Source organism: Mustela lutreola, chromosome X, assembly GCF_030435805.1.
Source record: "Mustela lutreola isolate mMusLut2 chromosome X, mMusLut2.pri, whole genome shotgun sequence".
Classification (NCBI taxonomy): Eukaryota; Metazoa; Chordata; class Mammalia; order Carnivora; family Mustelidae; genus Mustela; species Mustela lutreola.
Window position 1 is genome coordinate 26,800,195 of NC_081308.1, and position 18,133 is coordinate 26,818,327.

General features: G+C 43.3%; 1 protein-coding gene across 12 annotated transcripts in view; it reads right to left on the bottom strand.

Moving 5' to 3' along the window:
• The window catches only part of DMD (dystrophin), a 2,248,143-nt gene that overhangs the window by 93,995 nt on the left and 2,136,015 nt on the right, over positions 1-18,133 (bottom strand). For all 12 annotated transcript variants that reach the window (XM_059157899.1, XM_059157902.1, XM_059157904.1 and 9 more), the window contains 3 exons: positions 16,540-16,614; positions 4,574-4,775; positions 2,283-2,368 (listed from right to left, as the gene is read on the bottom strand). In XM_059157899.1, the coding sequence (XP_059013882.1) occupies positions 2,283-2,368; positions 4,574-4,775; positions 16,540-16,614 (363 nt within the window). The remainder of the gene's footprint in view (positions 1-2,282; positions 2,369-4,573; positions 4,776-16,539; positions 16,615-18,133) is intronic.

Consider the following 18,133-nt stretch of genomic DNA (forward strand, 5'->3'; position numbering starts at 1 on the left):
AGAAGGGCATTTCGACAATCAAAAAGCAGCACCATGTCGATGACAGCAAAACCTACCACCTACCTCAATTCCAAGCACTTACTTACTGAGAGCAGCCAACATTCCCACAGAGAGGGGGTTCTTTCTAATTCAATGTGCTCATCGGCACATTTACTATTTTTATGGATCAAGTTAATCATCACCGTGTGTATATATAAAGGGTGACAGCTTTTAAATAAACTATAGCCCTGCAAGAAACGTGAGTTTATATATAGTCGTGACACCTGAATTTTCCTAAACCAAAATGTCATCCTTTGGGAAAGGTTTTATATATAGGATGTAACCATTATCATAAAATAAATATTTTAGCAGTAAGAACCATGTAACTGGTTCAAAGCACCATCCTCTTTGGACATCAGAGATTCAAAATAGACCCAAACTGGAACTTCCTTATGAAGTCCTAAGATCAGAGCTTCTTGCATGTGTTCCCACAGGATCCTGTATATGTTCATAAATTAGTTCCTATCACTTTATACAATGGTCTAATACACGTCTGTCTTTGGGGCTGAAGAATGATATCCGCCACAAGGGCAGGGACCGTATCTGCTCAGCTGTGTACGAGAAGTGTCACAGAATAAATGAATACCCAGCACTTGACATGTTATGTCTTCTTCTCAGAAATAAAATCATTTCGGGGCGCCTGGGTGGCTCAGTGGGTTAAGCATCTGCCTTCGGCTCAGGTCATGATCTCAGGGTCCTGGTATCGAGCCCCGCATCGGGCTTTCTGCTCAGCGGTGAGCCTGCTTCCCTCTCTCTATCTCTCGCTTTCTCTGCCTCTCTGCCTACTTGTGATCTTTGTCAAGTAAATAAATAAAGTCTTTAAAAAAAAAAAGAAATAAAATCATTTCAATCATACCTTAAATTCAAAAAGTTGCCAACAAAAGTAAATTCAAGGAAGTATTTCCTTTTCATAAGCACATCTGAAACTCTAAGTAACTGAACTGTTTTACGCAGGTATCTAAGATGTCAATCACAAAAGCGAGACAGCATGCACAGCATTTTACCATCTCTTTGATACACACGCACAGATTTTTCTTTCAAAATTATGAATTATCTTTTCCTATCCCAATCTGAAGTTCATATTTTTGTTTCACCAACCTCAAAACACGTTTGCTCTTGAGTTATTCGAAACACAGGCTCAAAGCTCCCTTTGGTTATTACGATGGGCTGGTACCATACCATTGATAAGGTTAGATTACAAACTAACTTGTAAATAATTCCACTATTTAAAGAAGAAAAACCCACAGAAATATTCTACTTTACGCAAAACACCTTTTTAAATGGTTAACGAAAGCCGTTCAGTTCTTTTTCTTTGGATCCGAGGATTAAAAAACTCAAGTGGAAACGACATAAAAGTGAGAGCTAAAAGGGCCTGTGTATTTTGAGACTTACTCCTGGGGGGAAATGAGCAGTAGGACACAGAGGGGCTTTGGAGAAATTCAATCTCTTTTATCTCCTGCCCATCCTTAAGCTCGGCACATCTCATCCCTGTGTGGCTAGGCCTTAAGGGAAAAGAGATAGGACATGATAGCCGAGGTTTGCTTAATATTCCTACCATCAAGACTTCTTACAAACCTTTAAAGGGGAAAAACAAGTACAGTCCTTCACAACAGGAACGAATCGCTTAGTCTTCGGCGCAACCACTGCTCCTCTAGCATTTGCTTTTCATTCGGATTCACGCATTTTAAGCATTTAAGAACCCAAGAGCTAACCAAAAGGAAATTCTATGAGGTGATATTTACCCTGAAAGAAATGGCAAGCTCTCTGTGTCTTAAGTAATAAAATGTTAGTCACGTCACAGAACTGTACAATGTGCGCTAAGATGATTATAAAATAAACAATGTTTCTGGAACACGAATGCCAGATAGTACTCTTTAAATAAGAATCCAAAAACTAAGCAAGCACACGGATTAAACCCTCACATTTATTTTTCTGACTTCTACAAAGGGGTTAGGAAATCAGACTTTATCCTCTAGAAACATGTGTTTTATTCAGACACAGTCAATGTAATGTAAAATCATACTTGGACTGGAGAAGTTAATCCTCATTCTCTATTTAAATACCTCCCACTTCATGTCTGACAGGCAGCGGCACAAACCAAGTTTGAGGACACTCTAAAAGCAGTTCTGTATCTTACAAGAGGGACCCGCTATCACCACAGAACACGAGGCACTCCCCATCTACAACTGGGGTAAATCAGCCAATGTTAATAAAAGAAGATAAAGTTAATACATGAGACTTACATCTGTACTTGTCTTCCAAATGGGCTTTGCACAGAGAAATGATGCCAGTTTTAAAAGACAGGACCCGGATCCTCCCCGTTCGTCCCCTATTTCGAATAATCAAACCAGGAAACAATTACTACCGATGGTAAACACTTCTTAATAAAAACAAACAAACAAATAAACCCTTGGATACAGGAACTCTACTGACCACTGTTGTATGAAACCAATGCCTTATTAAGATCTGTGAAGAACCTGTCCGTTCATTATATACTTTCTTTGTTATCTGCCTCCCTCTATCTGGCTCACAGTCTCGAATGTGACGCAAACGTGACCTCTCTGACCAAGGAACTTCTACCAAGTTTTCCGTTCTTAAAAGCCCTTACTTGAATTCTAACAGTAGCTCTACATAAAAAGAATAAAAAATATCCTTCTGTTCAATGGAGAGCCACCTGGGTGTTTAAATTGGTAAAGTTACTTTGGTTCCTCAACAAATTGCCTACTGTGCTTACTGATGCCCCCCCCACCAAGAAAAACCCAGCACTCTGAGAGTGTCCTCAGACTGCCCCTGACTGAGAAGACAATCACTCACCTGAGGCCACATGACACATAATATAAAATACACACATTTATCTTAAAAAATGTTAAGATATCCTGTATTAAAGAACATTCAAATATATGATCTTGAAGAGCAATTTTAAAAACAATCTACTGCTGTACCGGTGTTTTAAATATGTTTACACTTTCACTTTTCATATAAAGCTAAAATAAAGCATTCCTCATGACAAAGTTATAAATGGTTCATTTTATCCATGGAGGAGGGGGAATGAAACACGAATATGAAAGAATGTTCCATTTTGTAGAAAATGATTTTCAGTGATTTGCAGCTTTTACTTTGTTAGAGAAATAAAGTGAACCTTACATGGTGCTTAAAGAGCCAAAGATATTATATAATAATTCTCCCATTTAGCACTTCAAAACTGCAAGGAATACATCCCCACTGGGTTTACTTTGGGTGAACAATATGCTCAACTTTTAACTGGTACAATTTACTAAATCCCTTAGTCAAACAGGATCTAACGCCCTAACAACATTACGATCATTGGAAGATTTCCTTATCTTTTCACCTCTTTAAGAATGGCAAATCAAAGTTTAACAAGTAAACTTCCTGAAGTATGACACAGGTCTTCAAGGAGTTAAAATTGCCCCCAAATAATTGCCAGGCAGGTAGAAGGGAAGCTCTATATACTCAGAATCCATTCAGACATCTTCTACAAAGAGCACAGCGCCAAAACGTATGTGAAGGAACACCTGAGTACAAACCCTTATCAGAGCAAATGTTAAGGGTAATCCACAATGAAAACCCAGTTAAGTTCAAGGGTCTGGTAAATAATTACCAGAATTAAACAGCCAGGTGGTCTTGGAATTCAAAAAGGACTACCTTATCAAAATACCAAAGAAGAAAACATACATTTTAATCACAGAGGTGGCAGAAATCTCCAACAAAGGCAAAAGAGCTGAAATGCAACTCCTCTCAGAAAAGCTTCCCAGATTCCCACATGGGGTATGTTCTTGCTAGCACATGAAATGAGGCATGTCATCATTTTGAGGTGTAAGAAGAATTAGTCAAAATTAAGACCAATTATGTCTGCTACCTTCCTCAACGGCCTTCATTCAGTAAGCTCAAGACAAAACTAAGAACTGGGGATACCTCCTGTGTGCAATTCAAGAGAAGTAAAAGAGCATAGTCCGAGAGAGTGAGGGAGGGAGGTGAATGCTCTGAACCTTCCTCGGTTTGAGAAGCCAAGTTGGCTCCAGAAAGGGCTTGTTCTCATTTTGTGTGGCTTATCAATTCATCATTCTCGGCAAAAAAAGCTCCTGAGTGTCAGCGAACGAACGCTTTTCAGATCTGGTGACAGGTGTGCCAGCATCTCCAGGAGCACATCCATTTCTGCCACCAATGGGAGCCGCCCCCAAAAGTGGATGGAGGAATGCAAATTACACAGGCAAGAAAAGGCTACACACTGACTCATTCTACTATTTGAAACATGAGCATGAAAAATGATGATCTCAGGGTTTTGTTTGTTTTCTGAGAGCAATCTACAGTCCAGCTCTTACCTCCTAGTTGATCCAAGTATTTTTCGGCTTCGGTGAATACGCAAATGATTTATCACAGGGACAGCACTGGGCACCTTCCATCCTGAGGACAGTATTTCTACACTGGGGCCCCTGTTGTGATGCTAATTACATCCGCACCACTCTGGAAACTAAGCGTACCGTGGCAGAGTCCATAAAGAGCTGGTCATACGTACGTGTCATAAACATTCAGCAGCCAATTGAGGCACATATCCACGCAGAGAGGGACATTGACCAGATTGTTGTGTTCTTGCTCCAGGCGATCATAAATAGTGGTCAGACAATTAATGACCTGCAGAATGTCCATGGGCTGGTCATTTTGCTTGAGGTTGTGCTGGTCCAAGGCTTCGCATGCCGCCGACAGGCTCAACAGATCCACTACAAAAGCCACATAAAGATCACAAGTGAGTCCGCAGGGAAAAATCCTCCTTTCACTCTTTCTCCCTTTCCTGGGAAAATCCTGGTCGGGTTGTCTCATACTCTTCAGCGAACACCAAACCCAAACCCTATCCTCTTTAAAAATAATTTTTTTTGAAGTCTAGTTAGTTAACATATAGTGTACTACTGGTTTCAGGGGTAGAATTTAGAGGTTCATCAGTTGCACAAAACACCCAGTGCTCATTGCATCAAGTGCCCTCCATAATGCCCAGCACCCAGTTACCCCATCCCCTCACCGAACTCCCCTCCAGCAACCCTCAGTTTGTTCCCTAGAGTTGAGTCTCTCATGGTTTGTCTCCCTATTTTTGTCCGGCTTTATTTTCCCTTCCCTTCCCCTGTGCTGAACAGTTTTGTCTCTTAAATGCCACATGACTGAAATCATAGGGTTCTTGTCTTTCTCTGACTGACTTATTTCATTCAGCATAATACCCTCTAGTTCCATCCATGTCACTGCAAATGGCAAGAGTTCAATCTTTTTGATGGCTGTGTAATATGCTGTATATGTCTATACACATATACCACGTCTGCTTTATCCATGTGCCCTTCGATAGCTCAGCTGGTAGTGAAGAACCACAGTTTAAGCCCTACCCTCCTTTGAAGTGGTTTGTCTTCAACCCCAGCTCTACGTTTCACGGCTAGAGTATTCAGGATCTGAGGTTGCTGTGAAGTCTCGCTGGCACTAGGTAAAGAATGTGGGCGGGAGGAAGAGTCTCCATTCCTGAAGTAAATGGGTATTTCAGAGTTAAGAGGACCTAAAATGTTCTATGGGAACAGACTCATTTCCACTTAGTACAAGTAAGAAAAAAAATCTGTTTTACTAGAAATTTTGAGAGCGCTCCTGACAGTACCTTTGTAGATTACTATTAGAGAAGGTCAGTTTGATTAATCTGTGTGGTTAGGGTTGTGTAAACTCTATTTCCGGCTATGCATTTGTAATCATTAAGTATTTTTCGCCTTGAAATATCACTCACGTCACATTCTCTCTGCTACCTTAATATTAAGTGAAAAAGTCATCCACTTGATTAGAATTTTCAAAAGAGACACTAAAGTAACTGCATAATCTACTCAGTTTTTAGACTTGAGGCTCACTTATTTCTCTCATCTCCAAGCTGTATTTTACAATGTGTACTTTCCAAGTCCTCTAAGAACTTTCTAAGATGGGGGGAGGTGGATTCCCTTGCTCTTAAGTGTTACTTATTCATATGCCACGAGACAAAAATTTAACAAAAGCGAGACCTCAACCTTGTCCAACTGCAGCAAATTGCAAGCTTTACTCCCAAATGTCATGGGAAGACACTTTTCTCTAAAGCCAATTTATTAGCCAAATTGGAAATGCAGCAACTGTGCTTTTCTAACACCTAATACACTTAAGCTCTGGTCTGAATTCTCTGTCCTTGGAGACAAAGAATCAATGGTAATTAAGTCAATTTCTTGCACATCTAGGGGGATGAGGCAGACAGACCTGGGCCATCCCAGTCAGTAAACAGCTAGGCGGATGCTACACAGATGCGAATTTAAGGCTTCAATGTATTTCACTAGTTATTTGTGAAGAGTTCTAATTAAATGTTCAGGGAGGGGGGTGAATATAGTGGTTAATACCTCTGCAGGTTCATACCCATGTCGTGCACGTTTTTCTCTTTTGAAAAAGAAAAAACAGTAACCTTTGAAGTTTCCCTGGAAGCCAGAAGGAGACCTGGTAGTGGAAGCAGGAGGGATTTTTGTCTTTCATCCCAGCCAGTAAAGCTCTGTGGCTTCCACGCAGTTTCCCGAAAATGCCCTGGACTAGCACTCACCCTATCAAAGCCAAGGTCCCACTCCTTTTGTGTTAAAATACTCTCGTGACAGAGAAATGACCTCTTTACATGGAAGCCGAGACTTTATTTAAAGCGGCAGGAAAGAACATAGCTTGATTTGAGAGGGAGGCAGGTAGGAAAAAGATCGGAAGAATGGAAAAAAAAAATAATAATGCAAAAAGGCAGGGGGCCTGGAGGAAGGGAAGGCCCAGTAAGCAGACCAAGGACTCCCAACTTCCTCAACCCCTTCCCCTTCTGTGTGCTGCACTTGCTCAGAAGGCAAAATATTCAGGTGCAGGGTAGTGAGAACATTTAGAAAAGCAGCTCACCATCTCCGTGAGGGTGACAGAGGAATGGCTTTCTTCCAAATACCAATATTCTCAGTGCAATTCTTTGTAAACTGAAGGAAGCTATGGGTGGTTTGAAGTTTTTCTATTATTTTCTTGTTACTCTGCTTCCATCATTATAAGTATTTTGTCTTACATCCAAGGATACAAGAACTAACAAGGGAGAATGTGCAGACTCGGGTTTGTACTAAGAGTTTCATTTACTCATGTGATGGAAGAAAACAAACCAGTAGCAACATGGCATGGATTGCTTGTTACTGAGTCTACCCTCATCTCTGCACAGGCGAATGGGTAACACACAGAATAGGAAATCCGGAGTAGAAACAGCTCCAGAGGGGAGCAAGGAAACTACTCTGGAATAACAGGAGCAGAGACGACACAGTGAGGAGAGAAATACTGTACAGCGAGCTTTGCCAAAACCAGCTGCGATTCAACAGGAGAATGGTCCCTCACAGAAGACCAGAGAACACATTTCTCCCAAACGAACATATCAAACACAATTCCCCTTTCGTGGAACAATTTTTCAAAGACTTGTAGTCAGGTATCCATAGCTAATACTACGCACTTGAAAAGAGGAGAGAAAATCGATAGGACAATTTAATTGCCACAGAGACATGCACTTAACTGTTCCAAACGACCATTTGAAAGAATACAGTGAGATCTTTTGATGAAACATTAAACATAATGATTCACTATTTCTAGAAGCCTCAAAAAGCAACCAGCAGACACTTCTGTGAGACTGTTTTGTTGTTGTTGTTGTTGTTGTTGTTTAATCTCAAACTAGGAATTTCCGCTGGGGGATGAATGTATGTATCTTCTTACTAGGGAATATATTTGCAAGTTATATAAAAACCCAAACATGTGCTAATATACCCACTCTTTCAAAAATTATCTGTACAGCAGAAGATGCTATAGGTTTTGACACAATTGAATAGGGCCCGTTCGTTGGCCTCTCTCTGTATTAGGGCTGTGGGGTTGAGAGACGGTGGGGAGAGGACAGAGGACTTTTTTTTTCCAAGAAAAGCAGACAAAGCAGAAAATGAAGCAGGATGTTGGGGTGGGCGATACGGAATATAGGATCCATTAATGGCTACTGAGACTCTGGTGGCGAGTAATCAAATCATGTCGATTTCAATCAACATTCTAGATTCAAATGCTAACTCCACTCCTTTCTGCAAATGCTACCAGTGAGGAGCTGAAGCAGGATTTTTTCGTCTCTTACTGTCTCTTGGGCTCTGAAGACCAGAAAGCTTCCTTAGAATCCTTCTGCAGTTGAGAAAGTGGAGACCAGAGAGAAGCCCGACTCAGAATTGTAGGACACGTGGAGGCCCATAGTGTGGAGCGCAAAGGGAGGTTGCAGAAGGTGCCCTTACAGACTAGACAGAAAAAGAAAACCATCCTACCTTCTCTACCACAGAGAACAGTAGAACGAAAGAGAAGCACCAGAAAGTCAGTGAGCTTAAGTCCCACATCACCCCCAAGCTCATTTCACAAGTCAATGCAGAGACTGTGTTCATCTACCAACAACCCCGGAACCTACTCCGTGCATACAGAGACAGAGGAGGGCACGGGGTGGGGGGGGGTACCAGGATAAGCGCTGTGTGCCTGCCGGCTCTTGCCCAGGCAGCGGGCACCTGTGGGAAGAGAAGGCTGCTGGTGACATCATGCTGCTCTCCAGGCAGCTGACAGTTAGGGCTGACGGGCTTTCCAAGCACATCTTTGGCCACCAAGAAAGTTGGTGCACTTTGATGTGGTTATCTGCACTGTGAGGGTTCATCTCAGAGACTCCGGTGTTGGCCTAAGATGTTTTTTGCTAAAAGGCTACACAATGCAGAGCCTGGATCAAAGCAATGAAAAGAAGTGCCTTACTGTGTTGATGTGTAGCCATGGGTTACAGCTCATCATTACTGTTTATGCATAAAAGTTACACTGAACATTTTTCACCTGGTTTGGGGGAACAGGGAGGGTGCAGGGAGACTCATGAGGACCATCTATGGGGAAAGAATGTGCCCAGGTTACCATAAGGCTTTAAGAAACCCTGAATGAGACTCCACTACATGCTCCCTGGTTTCCAAAGTGTTTTGTGCTCACATGTGCAGTTCTTGATCCAAGAGAGAAACTGCATCCTGGTACCGCCCTTCCAGAGATCAGGCACTCGGGGCTCGCACCTGGCCTATCTGGACCCTAGGCCCTGAGGCAGCTTGTGGTTTTGATCCTGCTTTTAATGCTGACGGGATATTGTAGCCATTGGCTTTAATGGACAGTAAATTTTTAAACCCTCTCATTTGGGTTCCGTGAGTCTTTAGCAACTGAGCCCTGACTGCTACTCCCAGTGCAATTAATGTCAGGTGTGAGATTGCTTAGGAGACCGCCCCAACCCCCCCACCCCACCCCACCCCACCCCCACAACTCATCCTTAGCTAAAAATCTGGCTACGGTATTACTGAAGAAAAACAGGAGGATTCTGATAGAAGGGATGAAAATGAACCGTTGCTGCTGGTTTCCAAGCTACCCTTGACTTCAAGTACCACAGGCTTTGATACTGGTTATCAATGACAGAACTTTCTAATGGAATCCATAAGTGGTAGAACCTGAACTGGAAGAGCTAACAGAATGGATTAGAAAGGAACTATAAGCCGATAGCAGAAAGCAGGTCGACTAAAAATTCAGTACCTTGGATGCATCAGCCAAGCTCCAAGAAATCCAGAATCTCCTGTAGCTAGAGCTTCACGCTCTCTGGCCTGCAGGTGGAGATCTAACCAAAGGAACCTGGGCAGCTCTCACTTTGATAAATGGGCTACACCTGTGAGACCACTTGCAATTAAAAAGATCATTCAAGTTGGGGACTTAGCAGGTGTTTCGACTTCACCACATTTTCTTTTTCAATGCCATCCCTAGCTGTCCATGGACGGGGGCTACAATTAAGAGTCTCAAAGGCTGGTTATATTCTGAAACAGGATATTACGGCTCTTAGTTGGAGCCTAAGTGCAAAAATCCCACAGGGACTGACGGAATGGATTACTCCTTCCCCACCCCTCAACTAGCTGGAGCTGACTGTCCACAAATGTTTTGTTGCCTAGAAACAGGGTAACCCCGTTTTTCTGTACCAACCCGATCTCGCCCTTTAGCACTGGGAAGAGACTGAAGAGGAATCCCCGCTAGGCCTCATCTTGCCACCAGCTCCATACGCGTGCGCCAAGTGGCTGAACCCAAAGGACATACTTGGTGTGCGGGTGGAAGGTTTGGACTAAAATCAATGATAAGAAAGAAAGGTCAGACTGTTGCTGAAGGGAACAAAGCCATGCCATGGGTGTTACAAAAGGGAAAATCCAACATCACTGGTGCCTAGAAAGAGGCTTAAAATGTGCTCCCTTAGCTCTTAGTCAATTATCTCTTTGAAGAGTCAAGAAGTGGGGGGCAAAAGAGTCAAGAAGTGAAGAGGGCAGCTGGCCAATCTATAGAACACGCTGAGGAAGAGACGTGAGCTCTGCTTATAACCAGGGATCTTTGGGGCAATACTAAAGCAGCTATGTCTTGGTTCTTGTTTCACAGGACACGTCTGTTATTAAGGATCTGTACTGCAAAGTATCCTGTGGGATTACCTACCCAGTCAAACGTGAAAAACATTGATTTACAACAATCTGAAAGAACATTGTGGGGCCATTGTGACCGTGAAGGTTTAAGAAAGGTCTTGGGTACATGGTGAAAGGTTCATATGCTCTACACCTCATCTGTCACAATATTACGTGTAAAAAAACAAACAGCTATTTGACCCGTCGTATGAGAGGAAAGCCACAAATGGGTGGACGGACAACAGGAACACTGTGACCCCTAAGGAATAAAAGCCTAAATGGAGGCGCCCACATCCCTGTGACTGAAAAGCCAGAAATGTGATGTGGACAATCATAGAAATTTCTGTGGCATAAGCACAGCAACAACTATGGAGGAGGGATGATGACTCATACGATGTTAGCCTGGGTGACTGGACATTTGTGCATCTCACATTTATTTCCTTGTCATAGTAAAGATGTGAGTGCACAATGGCAGCAATGTGTCTGCTGGACCACAGAGCATGGGGCCGTGCGACATAAAAGAAAATAAAAGAGTTAGGAGCTCAGCAAGGGGTCCCCCGCCAGGACGAACTGGCTCAGAATGGGGAAAGATACATGGACAAGAGAGACCTCCTAGTGCAAAGACCGCACTTGGAGGGCACCCAGCTCTGGAAGCAAGGTTAAGGATGGCAAGCCCCCTAGAACAGTGACTGGAAATGAAAGCTACAAGGTGCTCCTTGAAGAGTTTCCGCATCACCACTCGGGGCCAACCGTTCCTCCCCCAGTGTGCACCTCCCGGATACTGGACACATTTGGAATAGGATTACAGTACTTCCCCTGCGAGCAAGAGAGGTTCTGTTACAGGAGCCCTTTCTTCAGGCACCAGCATCTGGGTATCACCCCTTGCCTATATGAGAAAGATGGATTTTGGTGGCGCACGGGACAATACAATGAGCGTGGCCTCTTGGGTTGCCTTGCCATAAGGCAGCCTGTGGCTGTGAAGACACATTCTGGTTCTCACGCTGTGGCCTAATTGGGGCCTTTCCCTGCACTAGACCAAAGACTCGTAAGCTACGCTGTCGTGGATCCGGGAGTCTCGGCTAGCAACTGAACCCTGTCGCAGGCCACCCTCAGTGCCCTCTCAAAAGGGGAGGTGGTTTCATCAAGACGGGACCAAGTCTTTCACCTGCTTTGTCGTGGTGAGGGAAGAGTCTGGCAGCCATGACTTTATTCGGACAACTTCAGGTCCTACCAAATCTCTCTTTGCGATTCAACTGTTCTCTATTTCTTGTTTGCAGAGTGTCGGTCACATTTATCAACTGCAGTACATTGAGCCCTATGGTTTGGGCTCTCTCCAACCCACCACATGCTAAGAAACTAAATATGTATGCTTTGCTAACTGCATTTTTAAGTCTGCTCTTAGAAGCTGGAGAAATTTTTAATTGTAGAAGACACACACACACACACACACACACACACACACCCCGAGAGGACGTCATCAGAACTACAGATGGACAAAGAAAAAGCTTAGATTATCTCCTCCTAACTCGGGGTGGGGGGCGGGTATCAGCCTTGGGAAGCAGCTTACAAATCCGTCTTACCAAGATTTTCTCTTTGTCTCTGATTTTCTGCCGAGTTTAATTTTCACTCACAGGGCGCTGAAAGGCAGTATGGAGTCATGCAACATTAAACCGATTACAAACTCGGGACATTACAGGCCAATGGTGAAGCTCTCAACTTAAATAGCAAATTCTTGATAGTGGATAGTGTGTTATTCAGGTTTCTGCAATATTGAAGCTTTGATAGCGAAGTGCAAAAAGACGACCAAAAGCTTAATGGCAGGAATGCTGCATATTTTCTAAAACATCAGTAATTCAAACTCTTCCCTGGCATCAGGACATCACTGAGATAACATTAATTTTCATTAAAGCGAAGTTAGTAGAATCGCCCTTCGGTTGGAAGAGCCAGCCAGGACAAGTTTTATTTGCCAGTAGCACAGACAATGGCTCTTTATCATGGCTTCACAGGCACAGAAATGACAAAGGCTGGAAGATAAACCTAAGCAAACATCAAATTAAGAGGAAATTCTTAAATCATCTACTGAACGGTTAGTTAAGTAATGTGACCACACATGTTTTCAAGAATAAAGGGACTGGAGAACTCCTTATTCTGTAGTCATACGACATGTGGAACTCTTTCTTGAGAATCCAATATGTAACTTAGGTAAATACACCCTACACCCTAATTTGGCTGTGCCTAAATCTTTTTCAAATAGGATAAAAGTCATGCTCAGAAAGCAAAGGCTGAGAATTTCAGATGTTTCAAAGTGGAAATTCTACATCCTACCCTCAGAGCTTATAACCTCTACTACAAGGTTATAAACTCAAATGGCCAAACTTTTTCATAATATCAAATTCCCCCATTTCCCAACGTCTACTGGAAATTTTAACTTAAACTGAAATGATAAAGTGAGACATCTTTGTGAGAAGAATTATTTAACAGAAGTGGATAATGCCTAAATCCAGGGGACAAAGCAACATGATAGAGAAGGACAGTCACTAGAAGGTTTTCCATCTTGTCTATTTCTGGGCTTGTTCAAAGTATAACCGGAAACAGCTGATTATCTCTCTTATACTTTCAGGATTTCACAGGAAGAGACTCTATACTAATAACGCTTTACAGTAACAGGTTCATAATTATCCCTTTATCGATGGAAAACATTATCTCTGGGATGGGACAGGGCCAAGAGAAGAAAAAGAGGCAGAAGACTTTCTACGCCCAGTTCTCTGACTCCGCCCCGCTCTCGGACTGCCCTCCCCAGTGGGCCTCTTTCCAGCTGTGGTATGTTAACAGGTCCCTGAGGAAATCGCAGGTTTGGGGAGACCGTTAAAAAACACTTAAACTTGGCAGCTATATAGCTGAAAAACGACAGCTTCAGACTATAAGCTGTAAGGAAATGGAAGCCTCAATTTACTTTTGTTCATGCATCCATTCCATGGAAACATACAAAACCCTATACCGTGTGCACTGGGCTTTGTGCTAAGGACTGGAGAGGCCCAGATAAAGATGAAAAGTGGACTCTCTCCTCCCAAGTAATTTCACTTCTTGAACATTTCTTCTCCCTCTCTGGGGAAAAAGCCCCAAGCCAGCAACTGTCCTTGACTGACTGCTAGCCTCTGCAGACCTCTGGTCAGGCTCCTTAATTCCCAAAGGCTTGGAAGCCCAGATTCAGAAGTTCTCTCTTCCCTGGTTCTGGCCCCGACTCTGAAGGATTTCAGTATGGGGAGGGATGACCGGTGCATCACTCGACTCACTCCCCTAACTTCCTATTTCATCTCCGTCCAAGTTCACATCTACGCCACCCACTCAAATGGTCAGAGCCGAGATCCAGTCACCTGGACCTGTTCCACTCCTGAAACAATGTTTAGCTATGCTACTCTTTGACCACAACCTGCCAGCCTTCCAGTTATTTCCACACCACCTCTTCTATGCCTCCCTCAACCGTTAGCCCCTCGATCCCTCTACCTCCTGACTACCAGCTTCCATGTGAATTCAACACGGCCTTGACAGACATCATCACTTCAACCACTTAACCATTCTTTTACCCAAATCTCCCCTTCTCTCGCCCAGCTGTCATGTGCCCACCTGCGATGGACCCATCTGGCTCCTGAGTACTGAGTGAGCCTGGAGCAAGCCCACACCCGTGAAGCTTGGTGCTGCTACTGAACACCAAGCAGACTGGGCTCCTGCTCAAATCAGCCCTCTTCTCTCTTCTTCTCCAGAAAGGTGAACCCACCCACAACCCTATCACCCTCCACTCCCAACTGTGGCAGAGGAACACTCTCTACCTTCCACAGAAAACAAACCTCTACATGGCTTCCCTCACCCTCCAGCCCCGTATCTCCTTAGCTACCAGACCCACACAGATCACTGCCTCGCCACCCCCTGTTAGTGGAAGAGAGGTGCCCCCACCTTCTCTTGGCTCCTAGATTAATTATCCCCCTTGTGCTCTGAGAAGTCCCATTTTTTTATTATTATCTTGTTCTCTCTTCTTCTCGTCATGATTTAAATGGACTCAAGTATCTTTCAACTTCTAAGTATATACACTTCATTAACGCCTCCATCCATGGCAGCCAACTGCCACCATCACCCCCCTCCTTCAAACTAAATTTCTCCAAGAACCAGCCATACCGACCGTCTTTACATCTGCTTCCGTTTTATTTTTAAGCCCACTTTCCCACCTCCACTGTGCTTCTAAGAATCTCACTGAAGTCAGTTAGGACCTCCTTATTGCTAAATCCAATAGGCATGTGCACCGACTCCATGCTGACCTCCTAGCCCATGTGCCCCCCTGTGGCTGGCCACTTCTTCCGCTCCCAGGCAGTACCTGGCACTCGAGTTCACACTTATCTTCCTTCTCCCCTGATGGCCAGTGCTTTGCAATTCCCTCTGTACAGCCTAAATAGTCTTTTCTTCCTCTGCACGCTCTCCCCGAGTCTACATATGATGAGTCCTAAATATTATTTGTCTACTACTTCTCCCAAGCATCACAGCTTCATGCCCACCTCTTCCAGGCAAGTCCACCATTCTGCCAAGTGAGCACCTCATAGCTTCCCTGAGTTCCCCTCACCCACCCCATCAAGTTCATCACTAAGGCCTGTCGACGTCACCTCTTACATGTGTCTCAGTTATCTCCGATTCTCTCCTTTTCTCCAGTGCCCATTCGGGCCACGGTGTGGGAAGGTTTAGAGTACCAGAACTGCTCAACCAGTTGCTCTCGTGGGCTGCACAACCCACGCCCTCAATTCACGGTCTATTCCACAGCCACGATGACGTTTCTCAAGGAAAATCCCATCATGTAACCCCCTTGCATAGCTCCCCACTGATCACTAGATTCTTGAAATAATTTAAAAAGCCTTTTACAATCCTCCTCTTACTTCTCTCTCCAGCCAAATCTTTCACCATGGTCCTTCCTTTGGACTCCAAGCTTTGGCCACGCTCAAGCATTTTCAGTTCCTGAATGGAACACATGCCATTCCTTCTGATTAGAACACTCCTCCTAAGCCTTCTGGACTCACAGAGCTTAGGCACCACCTCTTCCAGCAAAGGGTCTCTGAAGCTTACCCCCACAACTAGCCCTTCTCAGAGTACCCTCATTCTTCCCCTGTCACATGATGAAATAGAGGCCTTCAAAATCTTCTCTTTACTTTTCCTCAAGCTGCCCATAAAGTGTGGCAATGGACATGGTATCACTTCATTTCTCTTTTTTAACAGACTGTGCACATTCTCAACAATCTTATGTATATTCACCTATGTTTCCAGACTTTAAGGACACCCTCAATCTTCCTCATAAAACTACAAGTGCCATTAGGGTAGGGACTGGAGCAATTCCTGTTTCATGGCTCTATCATCAAGGCACACAGGCCTTCAAACAATATGTTCTAATTAATGTGATCATAATGGATTATATATAAATCATGAGATGAAGACATGGAACTACAGGACACATTCGGATTTCCCTACTGAGCTATGATATGGAGCAAAAAGCAGAGAACTTAGCCTGTCATCTGTCCTCCATCACGGCAACCACCCGAACCCCAGCATTCAAGCTAATAACCTACTGACACTTGCACAATGTGGTTAGGGCAGATACAGACTTCTACCACTAAAGGCATTTCAGAAGAAGCAATAAAGGCAGAAGATGGGGAGAGATTTCAAGTTTCATAAAAGTAACTCAGGCTGCCGGAGCCCTTAGTTCAAAAATATAAATTATCAAAACCTTATCAATCCAACATCAGTAGCTGAGGAATGGTGACAGGAGAGATTCTGAATAGCCTAACAAAACAGTTTAGGGCACACTAGGCCAAAAAGATTTTAAAAAGGGGATTCTATATTAGAGCCTTTCTTATGAGAGCTATTTCTCCCCTCTCCGAGTGGAAATACCCCCGAATCCAATTCTTTTTTTAAAGCAAGGAGGAACCATCACGTGTTTCAGGCACCGGTTAATACTCACAGCAAAGGGCCTTCTGCAGTCTTCGGAGTTTCATGGCCGTCCTATAAGCTGAGAACCTGACATTATTCAGGTCAGCTGAGGAAAAAGGGGACAAAACAAAGATCACTTGTTATTTCATCAGAAAGCACGAAAATTCCCGCTGTTTTGGAAACAAAACAAGAGTAACTTAGGAAAAAAAATCTCTTGTACATATGTCCCACATTTTAGGTGGTGAAAATTCTGTCAATTTTTGGAATAAGCAAAAACAAGCAAACAAACAGAAACTCTCTTTGCTGTCTGACGATCGCTCAAGCTAAATTCTACAAACTACACTGGGCATCCATGCAGTCCTTGTTCCTGAAAGGGAAGATGAGACAGACAGGCATTTTTTTTCTTCTTCAAGACAATAGCCTCTGTTCTACTGGAGAGGATCTTTGCTACACAAGATTCAAGAGAACAAGGAATGTATTTTTGAAATAGCTCCTAGAACTTAGCCAACAATCAAGTGGCAATTTCATACTACTTTGGGGGGTTTGGGTTTTTTTTTTTTTTTTTTGAAGTACAGATGAGTTGGTTTTCTCAATAATATCAAAAAGAATATTTCACAAATGAAAATACAGGAGGCCTTCTAAAAAAGACAAAAGTTTAAGATGAAGATCTCAGGTACATGAAAAGCATGTTTGTGTAATTTAAAATCACAGCGGAAGAGCTCCAGGCTTTAAGGAATTAGTCTGGGATTTATTTCACTGATAATATTTGGGTTTTCTTCCAAGTTTTTTTTTTTTTTAATTCCAGTTAGTTAGCTAACAGTGCAATATTAATTTCAGGTACAAATATAGTGCTTCCTCACTTCCATACAATACCCACTGCTCATTCCAAGATGAGCCCTCCTTAATACCCATCACCCGTTTAATATCTTTTTCTGGTTATAAAAGTTATACATGCTCACTTGGCATACTTAGAAATCAAGGAAAAATATAAAATCCAGTAAACAAATCACCCATAATCCTACGATCCAAAGAGAGGCACTGTTAACATTGAGAGAATTTCTTAACCAATGCACGTGTGTGTCTGCGTGTGTGAGATATATTTTAAAATGTAACTGGGACTAAAATAATCATGTAGTTTATAATCTAAGGTGCCACCATTGTAATATTCATCACAGATGAACATCTCAATGACGTCTGCTACTGCGGTTTCTACACCACCTGTCTTTCAAGTCCCCCACAACCCCAACCCAGACCAGAGCTTCATTTCCATGATGCCCTTACTGAAGTGTGTGCAAACCTTGGAATACACTGGGCTTTATGTCTCTGCTGGCATGTCTGTGGAGTTGGGTTTCAGGAACCCAGTTCCAAAAAGCTCCCTGAGGACAAGTACTCTGTCCCTACTTCTGTCATCGTTCGCAGGGAATTAATATACAACTGCTCTCTGAAAAAGCAAGTGTACTATATCTAGTGAACCACCGGCGGACAGAAGGACTAAACGAGCAAAGGAACATGAAAGAGAGAGAACACAACATACCGCCATAATCACATGGCAGCCGCAAAACCAATTGTGACTGGGCTCAGGGGAGGGAAATGAGGTAACACATAATCCAAGCTGCGCGGTTCAA